Source organism: Microcaecilia unicolor, chromosome 3, assembly GCF_901765095.1.
Source record: "Microcaecilia unicolor chromosome 3, aMicUni1.1, whole genome shotgun sequence".
Lineage (NCBI taxonomy): Eukaryota > Metazoa > Chordata > Amphibia > Gymnophiona > Siphonopidae > Microcaecilia > Microcaecilia unicolor.
In genome coordinates, this window is record NC_044033.1 from 242,384,376 (window position 1) to 242,409,299 (window position 24,924).

At 44.8% G+C, this 24,924-nt stretch overlaps 1 protein-coding gene across 1 annotated transcript in view; it reads right to left on the bottom strand.

Annotated features, from left to right (window-relative positions):
• The window catches only part of LOC115464524 (vomeronasal type-2 receptor 26-like), a 36,564-nt gene extending 12,028 nt beyond the window's left edge, over positions 1-24,536 (bottom strand). Inside the window, exons 1-3 of the mRNA XM_030194888.1 lie at positions 24,276-24,536; positions 8,672-9,460; positions 3,271-3,498 (exon numbers count right to left, since the gene is read on the bottom strand). Of these exons, the coding sequence (XP_030050748.1) occupies positions 3,271-3,498; positions 8,672-9,460; positions 24,276-24,434 (1,176 nt within the window). The 5' untranslated portion in view covers positions 24,435-24,536. The remainder of the gene's footprint in view (positions 1-3,270; positions 3,499-8,671; positions 9,461-24,275) is intronic.
• Between the last annotated feature and the right edge of the window lie 388 nt (positions 24,537-24,924).

The following is a 24,924-nucleotide window of genomic DNA, read 5'->3' on the forward strand; positions in this document are numbered from 1 at the left end:
AGAATGTGGTAAAGGCACTTAGCTTAGTGGGGTTTAAAAAAGGTTTGGACGGCTTCCTAAAGGAAAAAAAATCCATAGACCATTATTAAAATGGACTTGGGGAAAATCCACTGCTGATTTCTTGGATAAGCAGCATAAAATGTTTTGCACTTTTTTGAGATCTTGCCAGGCATTTGTGACCTGGATTGGCCACTATTGGAAACAGAATGCTGGGCTTGATGGACTTTGGTCTGTCCCAGTATGGCAATGTTTATGTACTTCCGCACCCTAGGGGCCTAGGCCGCAGGAGGCAGAGGAGGAGGAAGAGAAGGTGAATAGATATGAAGACATGCCACTACTGGATGGGGATGAGGAGACAGAGGAAGTACCTCTTCAGGCAGAACGTCTGCTGATGTTACCAGCTGCAGTCCCCAATGACACTGCAGCCACTCCTGCAGGTGACAATTCTCTGGTGTTTTTGCTGGGCCAGATCCTACTGCACATCACTACTCAGTGCAGAGATATGCAGCCAGGATTTGCTGTACTCCAGGCCATCCTTCATAGCCTCCTAGAGGCCATCACAAGGCAGCAGCATTAGTAGGGACTGCAGGACTTAAAGAAGATCCATCACTTCTCTATATATATATAGGCAAAAGTTTATTTTCTTCCACTCAAATATGTTTGTTGTTGTTTCATACACATCAGTACAGCTCCGTTATTTTGATATATGTATTTATGTAATGACATGGGATGCTGACTATCACTGTGGTCACCACAGTGATAGCACATAGCTGGAGAAAGGAGACTGCAAATAATGGAGTGGGAGAGAAGGTGTGTGAATTGTACAACTGGTTCTCATTCATTGCAGCTATGTAGCACTGACAGGTGCCTCTTCAAAAGTCAGGCAAATGGAGGGCTAGGGTATGTGGGCGAAGTTACCTGGAGACTTGAAGCTGCCAGCCCTAGATCCCCAGGCTACTGTTCAGGCCAGACCTCCAGTTATAAAGCCAGGCTGCGGGGAGCGGCTGCTGCAACACAGTGGCCAACTCTAGCATCAGGACTCTGTGTCACCATCACAGCACCTGGCAAAGGTATGAGGTATATGGGAGCTGCTATCAGGCTTCACCGTGTGGGTGGATAGACATCATTGCAGTTTTCCCTCCCAGTTCCCTCTCCCAGATGATGGCTGTAGGGCAGCTGGGAGTTGAGACCTTTCCTCACACTTGACGTCAGGCCTTTACTACTCCATACCTGCTTCTGGGGTCACCCCAGCCACTTAGGTGTTCAGGAGATACAAAAGAATGTTGCACAGAGAGATCTCCAGGTATTGGCTGTGGTGCATACACAGATCTCTCATGATGGCTCTTTTTGGATATTCTGAGTGCCTCCTGGATCAGGATGTTGAATCCCTGTAGCAAGGGGAACAGCCTCACTTCCACCTGGACAACAGCCAGAGCACAGGCATTATTCCTCTGGTGGTGGTTGGGGGAGGGGGGGAGAAAGGGTGTCCAGCGATATTGTAAACAAGGAAGCTTTCAATTGTTCAATGACTACAAAAAAATATACTCGTAATTTATACATACTTCATGCTTTATCCAAGTACTACATATTCAGCAGCACAGACTTAAAAGGATATCTCTTTAAATATCTAGCTATAATCATCAGTCAGATAACATTTCCAGTTACCACTAACCAAAGAAGATGCCACTTAATACTGCCTTCTAAGTTGTAGGGGCTTGAATTTAGCTGACTTTTAATCTGAAAAATTGGGGGTTGACATTCAAAGCGATTTAACCAGCCAGAAACAGCTCCTGGCCAATCAAATTGCCTGTTCTGGGCTAGCTGTTAATTTTCAGTGGCACTTAACTGGTTAGTGTCACTGAAAATAACCAGTTAGCATTAAACTGAAAACTGGCTCTTTTAGGAGCATTCTGGAGGTGGAGTTGGCAGTTGGCTGCTTAAGTGCTGATATTGAAAACTTAACTGAGCAAGTTAACTACATAAATAGGACCACATAAAAGTCAGTCATATATTTATGTGGCAACTCATAGAAGGTTGCAAGCGACGTGACTACATCACACCATTTGTGCAAAAACTTTATTGGCTACCAGTACAATACAGAGCTAAATTTTAAACTCTATGTCTGATATTCAAGACCCTGAAAGGAAATGGCCCCGAGTATCTGAAGAATAGGATGATCCTCCACACATCGCCAAGGACACTAAGGTCCTCCCAAGGACTTTCACTAACTACACCCTCTCCAAAAGACATTACACAATGTGATACCCGCAAGCGAGTCTCCTCCGGAGTAGCCCCCACACTCTGGAAGGCATTGCCAGAAAGGCTTCACTTAACACAAGACTACCTTTACTTCAGGAAGCAGGTGAAAGCTTGGCTCTTCAACCAAGCCTTTAATGGAAGAAGTAACTAACTTGTTAGTCTCACTCACACACACAAGGATTGACTCGGGCTGCACATACTGCAGTGGGACATGTTTATCCACTCCTACCCTAGCTGAGATTATATTTAACCATCTCTCTGACCTCATGTGCAACTTTCTTCAAATCAGTCACCTTACTTTCTAATTCTTTCTACTTTTTTACTCATCTATATGTTACAACTTTGCCTTACCCTTCACTACCAATTGTAATGTTCTATTACTTATTTTGTAGTCATTGCAAGTAGTATACCATGCCATACTTTGTATTGTTACTTGAATATTTTTACTGCTGTAATTGCCTATTGCTCATGTTTGATCTATTCTTACTGTACACCGCTTGAGTGAATTCCTTCAAAAAGGCGGTAAATAAATCCTAATAAATAAATAAACGCATAACCAGTTAAGTTCTGAATATCGCACTTAACCGGCTATGCATTAGTCAGCTTCAGAAACCCAGAAATTCAGTTCTGAATCTCGGACATGGCTCGGCACTGAATGTCTAGTTTAATGCTGGTGGCAGTCAGCAAAACACTGATTGCCACTGGCCAAATATTGTGCCCCAGGTTTCTTAGGGTCTTGTTTACAAAGGGGTGCTAGCATTTTTAGCACACGCTAACCATGTAGATACCCATACTATTACTATGAGCGTCTGTAAGGTTAGAACACACTAATTTATAGCGCACGCTAAAAACACTAGCGTGCCTTTGTAAACAGGGCCCTAAGTGTGGTTGAAACTAGAGTTCTAACTTAGAAGGTGCTCAGTCTTTTATTGAATATCAGACTTGGTAATGTTATGATGCCAGTAAATATAGTTCCATACATTCAATGTTGTGTTGTTACTTAAATCTGACCTGGGTGAATTCGCTGTCCCACACAATTGCCTTCTCATTAATGGTGAAGTCCTGCCCCAAGGGAGCATAAGGATTAAAACTTCCAACAATTTCATTCCTCTGTGTCCCATCAGGTAGAAAGACTGTATTTATTATATCATATCCAATGGACAGGTCACCATTCTCATCAAAACGCATTTCCTCTCCCAGAGCATTCGTAAAGTGGAGGTTTTTCAAATAATGATGAAGCTAAAGAAAAAGCAGATTAATTTATTTTTATTTACTGATGATACAAAGTTATTCAAGGCAGAATTGCCAGATAGTGAAAATTTTTCCAGCCTGACTCAAGCTAGAAATTAGGCCAAAAATAACGACACCAAAAATAGCTGTGTGAGGAGCGGGGGGAGGGGGTGTCCTTGTCTGTCCCATCTCTGTCTATCTATCCATCCCCCCCCCCCCCCCACCAGCCTGTAGTCACTGCCTCACCCGTGCTATGCTCACTTTGCCTCCTTCTCCATCCTGGCTACCACGGGTGCTGCTGTTAATGAGCCCTGCCTCCTCCTCCCTCCTCCTGACTCGGCACATGATGACAAACCTGATGATGTAGGCATGAATGAAAGAAGCTATTGGAGCCCCAGAAAGAGGCCTGAAATGCAAAAAGCTCAGTAGTTGGAACCAGAAACAGCCACCCAAACACACAAACAGACACAACTAACTAAAGGTAGCCCCAAAACCCATGACATATGACCACCAGGAATTTTTCGTGACTGACTTTAAAAACCCACCCAAATGGGTGGAAAAACATGGAGTTGGCATCTCTGATCAAGGCTGTTAAATCACAAGAGAAGTGCAAAAAAATTGTAAGAGGACCTTAAAAGACTGGGAGACTGGTCATCCAAACACATACGCACACACACACTAAAGGTAGCCCAAAAGCCCATGACTCAAACCACCAGGAATTTTCCATGACTGACTTTAAAAACCTACCAAACTTAGTGGAAAACATGGAGTTGGCATCTCTGATCAAGGTTGTTAAATCACAAGAGAATTGTAAAAAAAAATTGTAAAAGGACTTTAAAAGGCTGGGAGACTGGGCATCCAGTTGGCAGATGAAATTTAATGTGGGCAAGTGCAGAGTGATGCTCTTAGGAAAGAACAACCCATACTATACTACTACTTAACATTTCTAGAGCACTACTAGGGTTACACAGCGCTGTACAAATTAACAAATAAGGACAGTCCCTGCTCAGAAGAGCTTACAATCTAAAGGACGAAATGTCAAGTTGGGGTAGTTTAGATTTCCTGAGAAAAGGTGTAGTGATTAGGTGCCGAAGGCGACATTGAAGAGGTGGGCTTTGAGCAATGATTTGAAGATGGGTAGGGAGGGGGCCCGGCGTATGGGCTCAGGGAGTTTGTTCCAAGCCTGGGGTGAAGCGAGGCAGAAAGGGCGAAGCCTAGAGTTGGCGGTGGTGGAGAAGGGTACTGAAAGGAGGGATTTGTCAAGAGAGCGGAGGTTACGGGTGGGGACATAAGGGGAGATGAGAGTAGAGAGATAAGGAGGGGCTGCAGATCGAGTGCATTTGTAGGTGAGTAGGAGAAGCTTGAACTGTATGCGGTATCTGATCGGAAGCCAGTGAAGTGACTTGAGGAGAGGGGTGATATGAGTATATCGGTTGAGGCGGAAGATAAGACGTGCGGCCGATTTCTGGATGGACTGAAGGGGGGATAGGTGGCTATAGCTAAATGATGCAAGGTTCTATGTTAGGAGTCATCACTGGGAAAAGGCTCTGGATGTTATTCAGTTACCTTGATGATACTTTGATATCCTCTGCTCAGTGTGCAGGTGGCCAATAAAGCAAATAGAATTTTAGGAATCATTAGGAAAGGAATGGACAGTAAAATAAGAGAACAATGCAGTGCCTTTGTGTCCCTCCACGGTATGACCACATTTCAATTTTACTCACCACTTCTCAAAAAACATATAGCTAAATTAGAAAAGTTACAGAGAAGGGCAAATAAAATGATAAAGGGTATGAAATGGCTCCCCTATGAGGAAAAGCAAAATACGTTTGAGCTCTTAAGCTTGAAGAAGAGATCATCAATGGCAGATATGACAGGGGTCTATAAAATAATGAGTGGAGTGGATCAGGTAGACGTGAATCGCTTGTTTACTTTTTCCAAAACTATAAGGATTACTGAAAAGGAAGAAATGTGGCTTCAGGCATGTGCCTGAAGGGTGGAGCCATGAGGAGCCCTGAGGAATCAAGAAGCAATTGTTTCATCTTTTAAAGTGAGAAAGATCTGTGCAGGTGTCTTGTTTAATTGTGGTAAAGTGTGAAATTAAGAACATTGATGTTTCAAACCCTAAATAACTGGCCTCACGGACAAACATATCCCAATTGTATGGAGGTCCAGGTGGATCCAACATGTTAAATTCTTCTTCTATGGAGTCAAGTCCCTTACTTGAACCTGATGGGAGAACCTTTCTCCTACCACCTCTTGCTTCTCCAGGAGAAGATTTTATTTTGGAGGGCCAGGATTTAGCTTTGATGGCCAACCAGGGAGAGCCCGTCTCTCCTACAGGAATGATCTTTTTGCCTTTGCCATCTATGGTTTCTTTTCTTCTCAACCTTCTGGTATTCTTCCTGCTAGCAGCTTGCATGCACAAGTATCTTTGACAGATATTTGGACTGTGCTTTCAAGACCAGGAAAGCTACTAAGAGAGACAGTCTCCCAACTGTATTTTTCTGTAATTGAACTGCAGCTAAAATGGGTGAGTTGAGAAACGTGTGGTGCAACTTTAAAAATTTAATATTGAGAAGAAATTTCAAATTTGGAATTTGTATATTTCTAGTTTTTTGGGTAACAAGGATAAATTGTTGTAACATCAGAAGCCTGAGATGATGAAAATTATAGTTAGATCAAAATATAGCTAGCTTACCATGGGATTCCCTAACTGAAGATGTGCAGGAGGAGCTGGCGGAAGCGTTTACTTTCAGATCCCAACAGAAGGTTCCACTGACGCTCCACCATAGGCACATAAAAGACACAAAGGCAGAGCTCGACACTAGGAAGCTGGCAGAGGTATGGAGTGAGGAGCTGGGCGTGACTATAGCTGCTGAAACGCTGAAAGATCATGTATTGGGGCTACGGCGGATAACCCATTTATCAAAACATTGGGAAATCCAATACAAAATGGCACTCAGAGCCCACATACCACCAAGGAGGGCATTTTATATGGGGCTGTCCCTGGATGGGGCGTGCCCAAAATGTGGGGCAGAGGGAGCCACCCTTGGACATATGTTTTGGGTTTGCCCAAAAATTCACACTTTCTGGGGCAGGCTACTGAAGTGGATATCACGTATATGGCACAGGGACTGGCAATTAAATCCAGAGCTACTATTTGGAAAGCTACAAATCTGTGGTCCAAATCAGCTGGGTATGAAAGAATTTGCGTCTAGAGCCATTATTGTAGACAAACATAGCATATTAACAGCATGGTTGTCTCCAAAGCCCCCTCTATACCAGTCCTGGAGAGGGGAGATGATACAGCTTATGAGATTTGAAAGACTGGAAGCAAAGCAACAGCCCCCCACCAGAGAGAGGAGCTTCTACCACAGGTGGGGCCCGTTCATGGACACATTGACGCCTAAGGCACGAGGGTACTTACTGAATATGTAAAAAGACAGGGCAGTACGGCCCACAAGACAATTATGGAATTGGAATTGCCATTGCCATTGGGAGGGGGGATGGAGGGTGAGGAGGGTTCAGTATTTAGAAGTTTGCTGTTAACAGAGGAGATTGTATAAGAATTGAGATTGTTTGCACCAGCGAGTATGTACCTCAGTTATGAAAACGTCAATAAAAATCATTTAAGCATAGTTAGATCAAAATAGTTGAGATTTCTCAATTTTCCAAAGATTTGTTATAGACCCCTGATATCTTTTCAGAAATATCTTTCAGAATTTTCACAATCTCCAATTCGGAGCATCTGGCCATTTCTAAATTGCTTTTATTTGGCAGGTAACATTTCTTAATCAAATAAAGAAGAGTGCTCTTGATATACGTAATTACACAGACTACCAGATTTTGACCTCAGCTTTTTTTTGGAAAGTTCTGAAGAAATGATTGATCAACATGCTACCCTCAGTATTTCATTGGTAACCAATTATGATAGAGGTTTAGTTTTTAAATCACACTTTAAAAATAAAGATAAGTTGTTCTGTGATCATAACACAGAAATAAAGAAAATTATGGCAGATAAATAATGTGTGCTTATCCAGTCTGCCCATCCATACCATCTACTATCCCTTCCTTTGCCTTAGACGTCCTGTGTGATTGTCATACACTTTCATGAGTTCAGATAGTCCTTATCTCCACCACCTTCACCAGGAAGTTGTTCCACATATTTACCACCTTTTCTATAAAAAAAATATTTCCTTAAATTACTCCTGAGTCTATCATCTTTCATCTTCATCTTATACCCCCTCATTCCAGAACTTCCTTTCAATTGAAAGAAACTTGCCTCCTATGCAATTATGCTGCGTAGGTATTTAAATGTCTTCTATCATATCTCCTCTCTCCTGCCTTCCAAAATATACATACTGAGATCTTTAAGTCTGCCCTCCTACACGTTATAACAACAAACACTGACCATTTTAGTTGCCACCCTCTGGACCAACTACATCCTGTTTATATATTTTTACTGTTGTCCCCAGAAATGTACACAGTATACTAAATGAGGTCTCACCAGAGACTTATACAGAGGCATTGCCATCTCCCTTTGTACCTAAGAATTCTCCTGGCTTTTGCTGTTGCTCACTCGGACATTTTTTTAGTGTGTTTGATTATGGCAATTTGGACATTTATCTGCCCCTTTTGAGACATTTTTCTGCTTTGAAAATGAAAACCATAAGCTTTGTACTCCATTTTATAAAGGGAAAATATGATCCTATTTTACATACAATGGCAAATGAATTTTCTAAGTTGTCTTGTTCATAGAGCCCATATTTATAAAGTTGGTGGGATTTAGTTGTGCTTTATATTCCATTCCTATCTCAAAATTAGCTGTATGTTTGTGACCTCAGAAATGGACTTGAGGAAGCCACTGCTTGTCCTGGGGTTGGTAGCATGGAATGTTCCTATTCTTTGTGATTCTGAATGGAATCTTGCTATTCTTTGGGGTTCTACATGAAATGTTGCTACTATTTAGGTTTCTTCCAGGTATTTGTGACCCGGATTGGCCACTACTGGAAGCAGGATACTGGGCTAGATGGACCATTGGTCTGACCCAGTATGGCAATTCTTATTCTTATATGCGAGTATACAGACTTAAACTGCATCTTGCATTCTTTTCACACGGTACAATTACATAGCATCCCTTCTTTCTGAAAATAACATTGCTGTAAGAAATGAAACTTACCTTCCATGGCAAGAAATCCAGAAATTTCTGACTTTCTCCACTCCACATGGTGGTGTTTGCAGAATCAGATATGACCACGTTATGCAATGCATGTGCCAGGGCATACACAGAATTGTATACACTATAAATGTTCCCAAGGTGTATGGTGTCACAGTGCATAAAGTAGGGTGATATTTCATTACTGCCGCAGGATCTTCGGATGCTCTCGGGGCATTGGTTGGTACACAGATCCTTCCACCACAGGTCTGTGAGCGAATCATTTGGAAAAAGGGCAGGATTGACCTCACGGACAAATTTGTAAAAGCTTGGAATATTCTTCTTTGTTTTTAAAAATGTCAAGGTGTTGTTTTTATCATCAAATCCCAAGGAATAGTGTGAGAGAAAATCCCATTCAGCTGTGATGATCCAGACTTTTTGAGGTATTTGCAAAACATTCATGTATTTTATAGCTCCTGTATATCTTTTATCAGCATATAAAATAATTACATTGGCTGAAGATGTCTTGATGTAAAGATTAACCATATCTTCAAGTGGGATAGTTCTGGAGTGACTGAAGGTTTTTATGAACTGGATACAACCACCATTCTGCTCAATCCCGTCTTTCAGAATCTGGACAGCCCTCATGCTGCTGTCATCATCTGCTGCAATAATACTAACCCAGGTCCAACTGAAAAACTTCAGTAACTTGATTATCCCAGTACAAAGGTGCAGCTCACTGGGGACAGTCCGGTAAAAATAAGGAAACTTAACAGTGTCACTCATAAAAAGATTCCCAGACATATAACTGATCTGTTAAATATAAAACATCAATTTCATCACCATCTTCATCATATCAAATATCTAAAAGAATAATTGTACCTTGAAGAGCAGAGAAAAAGTGGAAGATGAGTGGAGGGGCATAATCGAAAGGGACGTCCAAGTTTTCGATTCAGGGGCGGGGAAACCTGTATTATCGAAACAATATGGACATCCATCTTCTGTTTCAATAATATGGTCGGGGATGCCCAAATCTTGAAATTTAGGTCATCCTTTGAGATGGTCGTCCCTAGACTTGGTCGTTTCTGATTTTCGGCGATAATGGAAACCAAGGATGCCCATCTCAGAAATGACCAAATCCAAGCCCTTTGGTGTTGGGAGGAGCCAGCATTAGTAGTGCACTGGTCTCCCTGACATGCCAGGACACCAACGGGGCCCCCTATGGGGCACTGCAGTGGACTTCAGAAAATGCTCCCAGGTACATAGCTCCCTTACCTTGTGTGCTGAGCCCCCCCCCCCCCCCACCCCACCCCACCCCCCAAAAAAAACCCACCACTCACAACTGTACACCACTACCATAGCCCTTACGGGTGAAGGGGGCACCTAGATGTGGGTACAGTGGGTTTTTGGTGGGGTTTGGAGGGCTCACATTTACCACCACAAGTGTAACAGGTGGGGGGGTTCTGTTCTTGGTCCCCTCCTCTTTTCTATCTACACTTCTTCCCTTGGTTCATTAATCTCATCCCATGGCTTTTCCTACCATCTCTATGCTGATGACTCCCAAATCTACCTTTCTACCCCTGATATTTCACCTTGCATCCAAACCAAAGTTTCAGCGTGCTTGTCTGACATTGCTGTCTGGATGTCTCAACGCCACCTGAAATTAAATATGACCAAAACCGAGCTTCTCATTTTCCCCCCTAAACCCACCTCCCCACTCCCCCCGTTTTCTATTTCTGTTGATGGCTCTCTCATTCTCCCTGTCTCCTCAGCTCGAAACCTTGGGGTCATCTTTGACTCTTCTCTCTCCTTCTCTGCTCATATCCAGCAGATTGCCAAGACCTGTCGTTTCCTTCTTTACAACATCCGTAAAATACGCCCCGTTCTTTCCGAGCACTACCAAAACCCTCATCCACACCCTTGTCACCTCTCGTTTAGACTACTGCAATCTGCTTCTTGCTGGCCTCCCACTTAGTAACCTCTCCCCTCTCCAGTCGGTTCAAAACTCTGCTGCCCGTCTCGTCTTCCGCCAGGGTCGCTTTACTCATACTACCCCTCTCCTCAAGACCCTTCACTGGCTCCCTATCCGTTTTCGCATCCTGTTCAAACTTCTTCTACTAACCTAGTATCTCTCCACACTCGTCCTTCCCTACACCCCTTCCCGTGCACTCCGCTCCATGGATAAATCCTTCTTATCTGTTCCCTTCTCCACTACTGCCAACTCCAGACTTCGCGCCTTCTGTCTCGCTGCACCCTACGCCTGGAATAAACTTCCTGAGCCCCTACGTCTTGCCCCATCCTTGGCCACCTTTAAATCTAGACTGAAAGCCCACCTCTTTAACATTGCTTTTGACTCGTAACCACTTGCCTCCACCTACCCTCCTCTCTTCCTTCCCGTTTACATTAATTGATTTGCTTACTTTATTTATTTTTTGTCTATTAGATTGTAAGCTCTTTGAGCAGGGACTGTCTTTCTTCTATGTTTGTGCAGCGCTGCGTACGCCTTGTAGCGCTATAGAAATGCTAAATAGTAGTAGTAGGGTACAGTGGGTTTTTGGTGGGGTTTGGAGGGCTCACATTTACCACCACAAGTGTAACAGGTGGGGGGGGGGATGGTCCTGGGTCTGCACCCACTAAAACTGCTCCAGGGACCTGCATACTGCTGTCATGGACCTGAGTATGACATCTGAGGCTGGCATAGAGGCTGGCACAAAATATTTTGGAAGTTGTTTTTTGAGGGTGGGAGGGGGTTAGTGACCACTGGGGGAGTAAGGGGAGGCCATCCCCGATTCCCTCCGGTGGTCATCTGGTCATTTTGGGCACCTTTTTGTGGCTTGGTCGTAAGAAAAACAGGACCAGGTAAAGTCATCCAAGTGCTTGTCAGGGACGCCCTTTTTTTTCCATTATAGGTCGAGGACGTCCAAGTGTTAGGCATGCCCAAGTCCCGCCTTCGCTATACCTCTGACATGCCCCCGTAAACTTTGGCCATCCCTACGACGGAAAGTAGTTGTGGGTGCCCAAAATCGGCTTTCCATTATACCGATTTGGGCGACCCTGTGAGAAGGACGCCCATCTTCCGATTTGTGTCGAAAGATGGGCGTCCTTCTCTTTTGATAATAAGCCTGATTGTCAATTGGCATGTAGTAGCAATACAACTGTGCTGAGCTCATAGTGAGAGACAGCAGAGAATCACACGGCTGTGCAAAGAACATGTTTTGTTCATTTTAAAAATATATATTTTTCATTGATCTTCATAGAAACAGAGGAGTAGCGTGATCAACAGGACGCTTCCAAAGAAACCGAGAAGACGAAAAATAAGGAATAAAAATGACACAGCGATATTTTTGTGGACACGAATCTCCTTTTAGTTTTGCTTGTGCTTTTTACCAAGGTACCCTATATATCCACCAATCATTAATCTTTTAAAAGGCTTGATTCGGTTCATCTCCACCTACTGGCATTTACCATATACAGACTCCTGAGGCAGATGCTTCTCGCCGAAACAGTGCCGTGCCGAGTTTTATCTTCTACTATTAAAGAACATTTTTATTCCTTATTTTTCATCTCCTTGGTTTCTTCAGAAGCATCCTGTTGATCACGCTACTCCTCTGTTTCTGTGTTTCCCCTTGTAGCGGATCCAGTTTCTCCACTTTTATGGTTGTTTTTCTCATTGATCTTCATGTCATGTTCTGGCTGTTTTCTTGTTTTGTTTTTAAAATGGAATAAATTAAGCAAACTCTTATAAATAAAACAAATTTAAAAGATTACATTTCCCCTTTCATTTGCAGATTTAGGCATGTCTGTACAGTGAATTTGGCTGAACCACCCAATGAAAAGTTTGTATCAGCAGGATAGAAGGGGATATTGTAAACCCCCAGTAGTGCTTTTGTGTGCGCAAAGGCTCTCTAGTGGGTCCCGTCCAGGTTCACCTGCACTGAGCTTCTGAACAGCTTGAAAGACGCATGCACTTCTTGCTCTCCACCCTGTCTCACTGGCCCTATACTCTTGAGCAAGACTCCAGCTGGTCTTCTGTTACTAATGTGCAGGCACCCTCTTCAATATCCTGGGCTCCTGCTTCACTCAGGGTGACTGCTCGGACCTGCCTTCCTTCCCCTGGAACTCCTTTCCAGCTATGTCCAACATGTCCCGGTCATTCCTCTTGCTCACGGACAGTGACCCACTGCACCCTGGGACTATAACTCTGCTTTTTCAGCCTTCACAAATATGCAGATTAGTCAGTCATCATATGCAAATTCACTTTAGTGTTAGAACCTGGATTCAGTCTGGTGGGAACACTTCTTTCCAGCTCTTATTCATTTACTACAAATTCACTCACTGAGCCCATTTACTGTGTGGAACCTGGGTCTCAGTGTCTAACAGCCTCCACCCCTGGATAGGACACTCTTCACTCTCCACAACTTTATCGTCCATCCTCCACCCCCACGGCTGTTAGTTACTTTAACTTCACACAATACATAATGTCCCAAATCCTGTCCACCGCCAGGTAAAGTACCTCTTGGGGTTTGGAGGGAACCTTCAATTAACCCTTCTGTTGAGCTCTCCTTCAGCAGGTTTCTTCCTTCACTTCCTCCCGGCTTGTAATCCTCAGGCTCCAGGCGTTGCAGGTCCCCCCCATCTTCTCTCTCTAGCTCCTCAGGAGGTACGGTTTATATAGGGCTGCTACTAGCCCAGCACACCCTTTCTGGGCCCCTCCTCCTAGTTCTGGAAGAGGCCAGCACCCTCTGGGTGTCCTTCTCTTAACAGGGACTCTCTGCTATAGATCCTCCCTGGTCCCCATGTTCAGGCCTCAGCTGGAGCTCCCCCTGCTGGCCCCTTCAGGTCATTACCCTGATGTCCATTTTCCTATTGCTGGTAGGAGAGCGCCCTCTAGCAGCCTCCTCAGGGTAGGGCAGTCCTGTGTTTATCACAATATGTAAAACCTAAGCACATTCGGGGTGCTGGCATCCATGACTCAGGAATGCTGCTGTTTACTGCCTAGCTTAGTAAAAGGGAGTTTGACTGTCTTTATAGGAGGTCTTCAGTTAGTGGGGCTTAGGGTTACACACCAGTTAAGGTATGTATAGTTTAAGTTAGGGGCACCAGACATACAGAGATGCACACAGAGGACCAAAATACACTCATGAAAAGTACACAGACAAGGAAACAGAAATAATAGCTAGATAGGGCCGCCGAGACAGAGGGGCAAGGGAGTCAAGATTCTCCCATACCCGGCCTCCAAAGGGGGCACAGTCATAAGCATTGCTATGTGGTGGCACAAACGCCAACCAGCATTAAACTCCCCCCTGCCCTCGCTTGGTTCAGTATCTCTCTCTTTCCCTCCTCCCTTTGACAGTGTTCCTGCAGGCTACTGGCAGGATCAAAAAAGAAAACAACCTGCCTCTGCCTGGCCTTAGAAGTGTTCCCTCTGCTTTGTCCTGCCTCCTCTGATACAACTTCCTATGTCCGCACAGGTGGGACACACAGCAGAGGAAACACTTCAGAGGCCAGCCAGAGGTAAGTTGCTTCTTTTTTATGCTGTCAGCAGCCCTCAGAAACACTGCCGAGGGGAGGAGGGAAAGATAAGAGAGATATTGAACCTAGTTAGGGGCAGCACCAGTGGTGTGGTGGCAGTGGCAGTGAGCAGGCAGGGGAGGGGCACATTGTATGCCCCGGGCCTGGCTTTGTCTCTCAGCTGCCCTGCAGCTAGACCTGAAGATACACAGGTAAATGCAAGCAGACAGACTAATACACAGGAAATAAAGCTGATCAGAAAGCAGAAGAGTAGCGCTATAGTAATTATTTGTAGTAGTAGTAGAAAGGGTGGGTAAGAGGAGGGAGAGGGATAAGAAGCATGAAGAGCAACATTGACTGACTACTAACAAGCAAAGGAATACTGCACCACAACCCACAGCATCTTGGCATCCTAGGAATAAGTGAAACCTGGCTAGATGAAAGTGGGGGTTTACCACTGGCTGAACTATGCCCAACAGGTTTCAATATCCAACATCAACCAAGACCAGGAAGGCGGGGTGGATGGGTAGCAGTCTTGGTTTGGGATACAATCAAACTGCACAGAATATCCATCCCCCAGCTACATGAATTTGAATCTCTTTTAATACAACTTGAAGAGGAGAAACCAATCTGGCTGCTCATGGTATACAGAGCACCTCGTATCAACACATTATCTGTGCAAGAACTCCTAGACCTGATTACTCAAGTGACCCTGAATTACCCTAGGCTGGTGATTATGGGAGATTTCAATCTACACATCGAAACCCCAGAAACCATCACAGCTGCCTTCTTGGACACGATGACAGCACTAGGATTTACACAGGTGATCAATTCTGCAACCCATGAAAAGGGTCACATAATAGACCTAGTATTCTACAAAGGGGTGGATATCAAAGAATTCTGTGATAACAGTATTGAAATAACACCCCTATCGTGCTCAGACCATTTTCTAATTAAATTCTCCTTAAGTGACCACCTGAAACAAATGGCACCTCCCAGATTTTGGAAGGAGATCAGAGACAAAAAAAAATCTGACCGCTGAGAATTTCCTAGAGGCCTTGGACTATTCACATGTGGATGAAAAGACAACAACAGTGGCAGAACAAGTTGGCATCTGGAATACACACTTAGCCAAGATCTTAGAGAAAACAGCACCACTAGAAAAGGTCTTATGCCCCACTCACAAACGCTCACCTTGGTTTTCTCCAGAACTTCGGATCCTTAAACGTGAAGGATGAAAACTGGAAAGGAGATGGCACAAATCTCAACTGGATGAAGACAGACTAAACTGTAGGAAGCGCATGGCAAAGTACTGCCAAGCCTTAACAGCAACCAAAAAACAGTATTTCTCTCAATGCATTGCACAGGCTGCCAATTCAACCAAGCAGTTGTTCAGTATAATAAACAGCCTACTGCAGCCCCCACACCAGAACCAGCCTATCTAGTCTAAACTGAACTGCAATGATTTTGTTGCATACTTTGCCAACAAAATTAAAAGCCTCCGCCAGGATTTATAGGCAATCCCACCCAGTCCCCAACCAGTCAACCAGGAGTGCACAAACTCACCCCCCCCCCCCCCCCCCGACAGAGACAGATGGGACACTTTTAACCCAATTACAGAGGAGAGCCTTGACAAAATCCTAAGAGATCTTCGACCAACTACCTGCTCCCTCAATCCCTGTCCATCAAAGATAGTGCAGCAGGCAAGTATGGGCCTTATAGAAAGTGCCACAAAAATTGTGAACACCTCTCTTTCTAATGGGCAGCTACCAACAGCGTTAAAAAGGGCAGTGATCCGCCCTCTGCTGAAGAAAAACAACCTTGACCAGGACAAATTTGAAAGTTACAATATCCCATTTCTAGGGAAACTCATAGAACAAACAGTCTGTGTTCAACTTAATGACTGGCTAGAAAAGAGAAACTGGCTAGCTCCATGTCAATCTGGATTCAGACCTGGTTATGGTACAGAAACGGTCCTCGTACCCTACTAGATGATCTTCACAGAAACCGAGACAAGGGATTCACCTCAATGTTAGTAATTCTTGACTTCTCAGCAGCTTTTGACACTGTGGATCATGATGGAACAGTACTTGCTTGGTTCAGATCCTATCAGACAGGCAACAATCCATAATGTTTGGCAGCAACTCATTACCACCATGGACACTGACCTACGGGGTACTACAAGGATCGATACTGTCACCTGTTCTGTTCAATATGTACCTCAAGCCACTAGCTGAGTTGATTTGATGAATGGACACTCAGTTCTACTTCTATGCAAATGATGTGCAGCTACTCATACCCATTGAACCCGATTTACCTACAACCTTGAACAAACTGATTACCTGTCTAACATCAATTCAAGAATGGGCTAAACACAACAAACTTTGCTTGAACCCAAGCAAAACCGAGCTTCTCTAGGTCCCTAACACAAGCGGATACATATGTTTGTAGGCATTTAAACTCGATGGTGGGGGTGGCATATGGAAGGTCACTTCAAGTGATCACCCCCAGCTAAAGCTAAAGACAAGATGTGACAGTAGAAAAGAAAGCAATGAAAACAGCAATCTTAGCAATTCACTTCTTACCAACACAGCAGGAAGTGATACTAAAAAAACTAAACAGAAGACAAAAATTCCATTGAAATATAGATGGAAAGCGATGACCACAAATGTGCCCAGTCTAAGCAACAAAGTTCATGACCTGCTAGCCCTGATGTTAGAGGCAGACTTAGACATTGTTGCAATCACGGAGACATGGCTCAATGATTTCCATGAATGGGATGCAAACATACCAGGCTATAATCTATTTAGGAAGGATAGAGATGGTTGTAAAGGTGGATGAGTAGCTCTGTATGTGAGAAATGATATCGCAGCGACTGAAATGACAGGGGCCTGGGGAAAGGAAGAAGCGATATGGATCACCTTAAAAAGAGATGATGGAACCTTTGTCCACATGGGTGTTGTCTACAGACCTCCGACACAATCGGAGGAACTAGATAAAGATCTGGTCACAGATATCCAAAAGTTGGGAAAGAAAAGAGAGGTGCTGTTGCTGGGAGATTTCAATCTGCCGGATGTGCATGGGCGTAGACTGGGGGGGGGGGCGAGGGGGGGCAATGCCCCCCAAACGCAGGGCCGGCACCAGGCAGCTCTCCCTTCGCCCCGCCCTCTCCCCGTTCCTTCTCCTCCCCCCCGCCCCCCCATGAGCCGGCTCTCCTCCCTCCCGATCCGTCCCTCACCGACCTGATCTTCGAATCCTTTGCCTGCCCGCTAGTGCGCTCTCCCCTGCTGGTTCGCGCTTTAAAAATGGCCGCTGAGACTTCCAGAGGCAGCCTCGCGAGACTTCTGCTGAAGTCTCGGTGGCCATTTTGAAGCGCGAACCGGCAGGGGAGAGTCAGCGCTAGCGGGCAGGCGAAGAATTTGAAGATGAAGTTGGTGAGGAACGGATCCGGAGGGAGGAGAACTGGCTCGCTACGGGGGTGGAGGAGAAGGAACAAGGAGAGGGCGGGATGAAGGGAGGGCAGGGGAGAGGAAGGTCACTGCTGGACTGGGTGGATGGAGGGCAGGGGAAAGGAGGGCCACTGGGCATGGGGTCAGGGGAGAGGAGGGTCACTGCTGGACTGGGTGGATGGAGGGCAGGGGAAAGGAGGGCCACTGGGCATGGGGACAGGGGAGAGGAGGGTCACTGCTGGACTGGGTGGATGGAGGGCAGGGGAAAGGAGGGCCACTGGGTATGGGGACAGGGGAGAGGAGGGTCACTGCTGGACTGGGTGGATGGAGGGCAGGGGAAAGGAGGGCCACTGGGCATGGGGACAGGGGAGAGGAGGGTCACTGCTGGACTGGGTGGATGGAGGGCAGGAGAAAGGAGGGCCACTGGGTATGGGGACAGGGGAAAGGAGGGTCGCTGGGTATGGGTGCTTGCAGGGCAAAGGGAGAGAAGGGTCGCTGGACATGGGTGGATGGAGGGCAGGGGAGAGAAAAGAAATGCTGGACATGGATGGAGGGGAGGAAAGAGTGAGGAAGGAGATGAGATGAGGGAAAAGGAAGAGAGGAGAAAAACTGCACATGGATGAAGAAAATAGGCAGAAGCTGAGGAACAGAAATGAAGAAGAAAGGAGGAAAGGAAAGAAATAAATGGAAAGGAAGCCCTGGAAACGGAGTTAAGAGGACAGATAGCAGCAGAATGAATCAGATAGTGGACCAGCATGATCAGAAAAACAGTCACCAGACAACAAAGGTAGAAAAAAAATCATTTTATTTTCATTATAGTGTTTGGAATATGTTCACTTTGAGAATCAGGTGCTCAACATTAAAAGTTTATATTTACTTATTTTTACCCCCCCCCCCCCCCAGGCTCTCTCCCCGGCTATAGCCAGCTCTGCAATTTGGGGGGGGGGGGCGCAGAGTGGGACCGGGGGGAGAGCCTGTTGTTAAACATTTACCAGCATACCACTGCCTGCCGCCAAACCCGCTGCCTCTCCGATTCAGTGGCTATCCATTGGCAAACGAACACTGGTTATTCCCAAAAAAGCCAGCTCTTGCTCCCTTCCTTCCTCCATATTAGCATAATTAGCATATACATATATGCAAATGAATATGCTAATATGCCCCGCCCCTTCCTTTGCCCCCCCCCCCCCCCAAATGAAACAGTCAAACTACGCCTATGCGGATGTGGATTGGAAAGTTCCATTTGTGGAATCAGAAAAAAAGTAGAGAGATCATCAGTGGTGTGCTGGAGCCGGCTCGCACCTGCTCGCAAGAGCCGGTTGTTAAATTTTCTTCCGGCTTGCGAGCCGGTTGTTGAAAATAGCGAGCCAGCTCTGGCTCTCCTCCCTCCCTCCTCCCTCCGGATCCGCCTCACCGCCCGCTTGTTTCGTGAATTCTTCGGGGCAGGCAGTCTTGCCTGCCCGCTTCCAGCGCTGACTGTCCTCCCTTGCCGATTCGCCCTTTAAAAATGGCCGCCGAGACTTCCAGAGGCGGCCTCGCGAGACTTCGGCTGAAGTCTCAGCAGCCATTTTGAAGCGCGAGTCGGCAAGGGAGGACAGTCGGCGCTGGAAGCGGGCAGGCAAGACTGCCTGCCCCGAAGAATTCAAAAAACAAGCGGGCGGTGAGGGACCGGATCGGGAGGGAGGGTGGGAGGAGAAGAATTCACGAAACAACTCAGGAGGGGGTGGCAGGGGGGAAAAGGGAGTCGCTGCTGGGCATGGGTGGATGGAGGGGGTCCCTGGGTATGGGTGCATGCAGGGCAGGAGAGAGGAGGGTACACTGCTGGACATGGGTGCATGTAGGGCAGGGGAAAGGAGGGTCACTGCTGGACATCTGGGTGCATGCAGGGCAGAGGAGGGTCGCTGGGTATGGGTGCATGCAGGGCAGGGGAGTGGAGGGTCACTGCTGGACATGGGTGCATGCAGGGCAGGGCAGGGGAGAGGAGGGTACACTGCTGGATATAGGTGCATGCAGGGCAGGGGAAAGGAGGGTCACTGCTGGACATGGGTGCATGCAGGGGAGAGAAGGGTTACTGCTGGACATCTGGGTGCATGCAGGGCAGGGCAGAGGAGGATCGCTGGGTATGGGTGCATGCAGGGCAGGGGAGAGGAGGGGAGAGAGAAGAAATGCTGGACATGGATGGAGGGGAGAGAAGAGTGAGGAAGGAGATGAGATGAGGGAAAAGGAAGAGAGGAGAAAAACTGCACATGGATGAAGAAAATAGGCAGAAGCTGAGGACCAGAAATGAAGAAAGGAGGAAAGAAATAAATGGAAAGGAAGCCCTGGAAATGGAGTTAAGAGGACAGATAGCAGCAGAATCGGATACTGGGCCAGCATGATCAGAAAAACAGTCACCAGACAACAAAGGTAGAAAAAAAATCATTTTATTTTCATTATAGTGTTTGGAATATGTTCACTTTGAGAATCAGGTGCTCAACATTAAAAGTTTATATTTATTTACTTATTTATGGCATTTTATCCCACATTAAACGTGAATTAGATTGGAACCTGGGATCATTTACATTTTTTTCCTGGAAAGAGTAATGCATTGTCCCCCCCCCCCCCCCCCAGCTATAGCCAGCTCTGCAATTTTGGGGGGGCGCCGAGGTGGACGGGGGGGGGGGGGCGCAGTGGTGGACGGGGGGGGGGGTGCCCAGGTGGACTGGGGAGAGAGCCTGTTGTTAAAAATTTACCAGCACACCACTGGAGATCATAGATGCTTTTCAAAGTGCTCTACTCATACAAATGATGATGGAACACACGAGGGAGGGAGTGACGCTGGATCTGGTGCTCACAAATGGGGAAAGTGTGTCAAATGTCTGAGTGGGTGCTCACCTGGGCAACAGTGACCATCAAACAGTTTGATTTAATATAACAGCTGAAGTGGAGGGCAGCCATTCAAAACTCAAAGTCCTAGATTACTGCTAGCCTGCTAATGCTGACTTTAGTAAAATGGGGGAATACCTGAGGAAGGAGCTGATGGGTTGGGAGTACATACGAGAAGTGGAAGGGCAGTTGTCCAGGCTGAAAGAAGCTATAAATATGGCTACAAATCTTTATGTAAGGAGAGTAAATAAAAGCAAGAGAAAAAGGAAACCGATATGGTTCTCCAAGCAAATGGCTGAGAAAATAAAGGCTAAAAGAGTTGGCATTCATGAAATACAGAAAAACGCAAGAACACAAAGAGGAATACCGTATGAAACTGAAAGAAGCCAAGAGAGAGATACGTCTGGGAAAAGCGCAAGCAGAAGAACAAATGGCTAGAAGTCTAAGGAGGGGCGACAAAAAGGAGGAAGACTAAAAATGGAATTGTGAGACTGAAAGACGATGCGAACCGCTATGTGGATAATGATGAAGAAAAAGCAAATGTGCTGTTTTCATGGAAGAAAATCCTAGAGAAGGACCACGATTGACTGGCAAAAGTACAAATGACAACTGAGCGGATATAGCACCGTTGACGCAAGAGAGTGTTTATGAACAACTTGAAAATCTAAAGGTGGACAAAGCCATGGGACCGGACAGGATCCATCCCAGAATATTGAGGGAGCTAAGACAGGTTCTGGCAGGTCCTCTTAAAGATTTGTTTAATAAATCCTTGGAGACGGGGGAGGTTCCATGGGATTGGAGAACGGCGGATGTGGTCCCTCTTCACAAAAGGGTTGATAGGGAAGAAGCTGGAAACTACAGGCCAGTAAGCCTCACTTCGGTTATTGGAAAAGTAATGGAAGCGATGCTGAAGGAAAGGATAGTGAATGTCCAGGAATCCAATAAGTTGCAAGATGCGAGACAACATGGTTTTACCAAAGGAAAATCGTGCTAAATGAATCTCATTGAATTCTTTGACTGGGTGACCAGAGAACTGAATCAAGAACGTGCGATAGATGTAATCTACTTAGATTTCAGTAAAGCCTTTGACGTGGTTCCTCACAGGAGGCTCTTGAATAAACTTGACAAGCTGAAGATAGGACCCAAAGTGGTGAAATGGATTAGGAACTGGTTGACGTACAGATGCCAGAGGGTGGTGTTTAATGGAATTCACTCGGATGAGGGAAAGATCAGTAGTGGAGTGCCTCAGGGATCGGTGCTGGGGCCGATTCTGTTCAATATATTTGTGAGCGACATTGCCGAAAGGTTAGAAGGTAAAGTTTGCCTTTTTGCTGATGATACCAAGATTTGTAACAGAGTGGACACCCCAGAGTGAGTAGAAAACATGAAAAAGGATCTGCAGAAGCTAGAAGAATGGTCTAATGTTTGGCAATTAAAATTCAATTACAAGCCACTAAACCCTTATACTATATTTATACTGTGCATCACGTATAGTGCACTATTCTAATGGTACTACCTCTCCAAACAATACTATACAATACAACTGGGAACGGGTCTAACAAACTCCATTTTGATTTTCTTCACTGCACAATTTTAAAGTGACTGGGATCGTCTCTAGAAAGTTGGAACAACTTGTCAAGTATTAAGATAAGTGGTTTCCCACGAACCTGTGAATTTGTGAATGATATATAAAAGAAATAATTACCATCTTATTAGAATTACAACACCACACAGGATAGGTAGGAGGTGGAGTGCAATGATGTACTAAATGAGAAAAACACAATGTAAGACCAGTCTAGGGATGTTTTTCCAGCCACTGAGCACTATTTGAATGCAAAAGAAAAATATAAAAAAAGTATAGTATTGTTTGGAGAGGTAGTACCATTAGAATAGTGCACTATACGTGATGCACAGTATAAATATAGTATAAGGGTTTAGTGGCTTGTATTTGGGTAATAAATAAAAACCCTGAAGGGACAATCATACCCCAGTGGTGAATACTAATTAAAATTCAATGCAAAGAAATGCAAAGTGATGCACTTAGGTAGTAGAAATCCACGGGACACATATGTATTAGACAGTGAGATTCTGATATGTACAGGCAGGGCGAGGGATCTTGGGGTGATAGTATCTGAGGATCTGAAGGCGATGAAACAGTGTGACAAGGCAGTGGCCATAGACAGAAGGATGCTAGGCTGTATAGAGAGAGGTGTAGCCAGCAGAAAAAAGGAGGTGTTGATGCCGCTGTGCAAGTCATTGGTGAAGCCCCACTTAGAGTATTGTGTTGTTTTGGAGGCCGTATCTTGCTAAGGATGTAAAAAGAATTGAGGCGGTGCAAAGAAAAGCTACAAAAATGGTATGGGATTTGCGTTACAAGACATATAAGGAGAGACTTGCTGACCTGAACATGTATACCCTGGAAGAAAGGAGAAACAGGGGTGATATGATATAGACATTCAAATATTTTAAAGGTATTAATTCGCAAACAAATCTTTTCCGGAGATGGGAAGGCGGTAAAACTAGAGGACATAAAATGAGGTTGAAGGGGGCAGACTCAAGAAAAGTGTCAGGAAGTATTTTTTCACAGAGTGGGGGATACTTAGAATGCCCTCCCGCGGGAGGTGGTGGAGATGAAAATGGCAATGGAATTCAAAAATGTGTGAGATAAACATAATGAAATCTTGTTCAGAAGGAATGGATCCTCAGAAGCTTAGCCAAGATTGGGTGGCAGCACTGGTGGTTGGGAGGCAGGGCAAATACTGGGCAGACTTCTATGGTCTATGCCCTGAAAACCAAGGATAAATCAAGGTCAGGTATACATATAAAGTGGCACATATGAGTTTATCTTGTTGGGCAGACTGGATGGACCGTACAGGTTTTTATCTGTCGTCATCTACTATGTTACTATGATACGGGATGAATGATCTATAGAGAAATAGTGGTAAACCCAAATGGAAAATTTGGAAAAGCAGGACCAAGATCTTGAAGGATAATCGAATAGGTAGCCAGTATTCTCAGTATTCTGTTTTTAACAATGGGGAGATGCTATCAAATTACTGCCATGTTTTAAATTAATTGTAATACAGATATCAAAAAGGAATATTCATTCAGAAACCTAACCAGTTATTAACTACACAAGCCGTACATAATGAAAAGTGCTCAACAAAACAATGCATTTAAATTTCAAAGATGGAGGAAAAGGCCTCAGAGACTGTCTGAGGACTTTTATCTATTGTAAGAGATTATATTCTCAACAGACAAAGATAATCATTGGTCAAAAAACCTTACCTAATGAACTTTATTTTCTTAAGTAATTTTTCCTAAAATTTTAATAGAGCATGTTCAGTGTCCACCATTCAATCTCACTTATCTTGATCCTTCAAGCATTCATCTTTATCAAGAGACATCTGTAGAATTATGAAACATCCAAACAATTTGCAATCCTAGCTTTCAGAGACCTCCTTAGTCCATTGCTAGCCTCCCCCCTAAATCTTTGGTCCCTAGACACAAGCCTATTTTGGTTATACCTTATTCAGGCTTTGGGTGCAGAAACTCTGGCATTGGTCTCAAATACAAATACATGAATTCCTGGGCATTCAACACAGACTCACACAGAGCCATACACTGCAGGGATGAAGATGTTCTTTCTCCAATTACAACAGTGGCTGCAAAAAAGCACCTTTTTTTAAGGGGTTGAAAATCCCAACCATCAGAAGCAAATTTCTAGTTACTATGAAATTTGTTGAGCCCAACTTTAAAGATGGGTTCTCTAAGAGGTTGTGAAGATAATCAAGATGCCCTCTGACCTGTGGGTAGTGGTACATCCTGGACAAGCTGGAAAACTGACTTGATAACTCAGTTGGAAGACCTTCAATGATAGCAGCCAGTGGTCCAGATGTTTTACAGCTGTAGTTTGGGATCCCGGTGTCTGTTCCTGAAAATATTTTCATGGTAGCTTTATACATTAAGAATAAATTGTTGTAAGGGTTATAAATGTGAAAACCCAATGTGATGTTGGGTAAAAGCTCCAAGCTGTTGTTAATCTCATCCACTGCAGAAACAAAGGCCAGGAAGTTGTAATAGTTCAATGCTACAGCACTTTAAGGACAATAAATATCAGATAATATCAAATTAGAACCAAACTAAAAAATATAGAAATATATACATTGGTAATAAACTTGAATGATATGAACACAACCCATTACAAACTTTACAGATTGGTCTAATAACAAAATAGAAAAGAGAATTCTCCTGGGTTAGTACAAACTAAGTGCATCTCTTCTTTCTGTCCTTCTGTCCCTTCTATTCCTCAGCAGTACCCTAGAAGAACTAAATGGATATCTTGCCCACATGCAGAGAGCCACAAGCCCTGGACTCTAGCACCTGTTCCTCTACCCAGGTCAATGCAATTAATAATGTACCACCATAGATTATGCAGGAGCCAGTGTCAGCTGA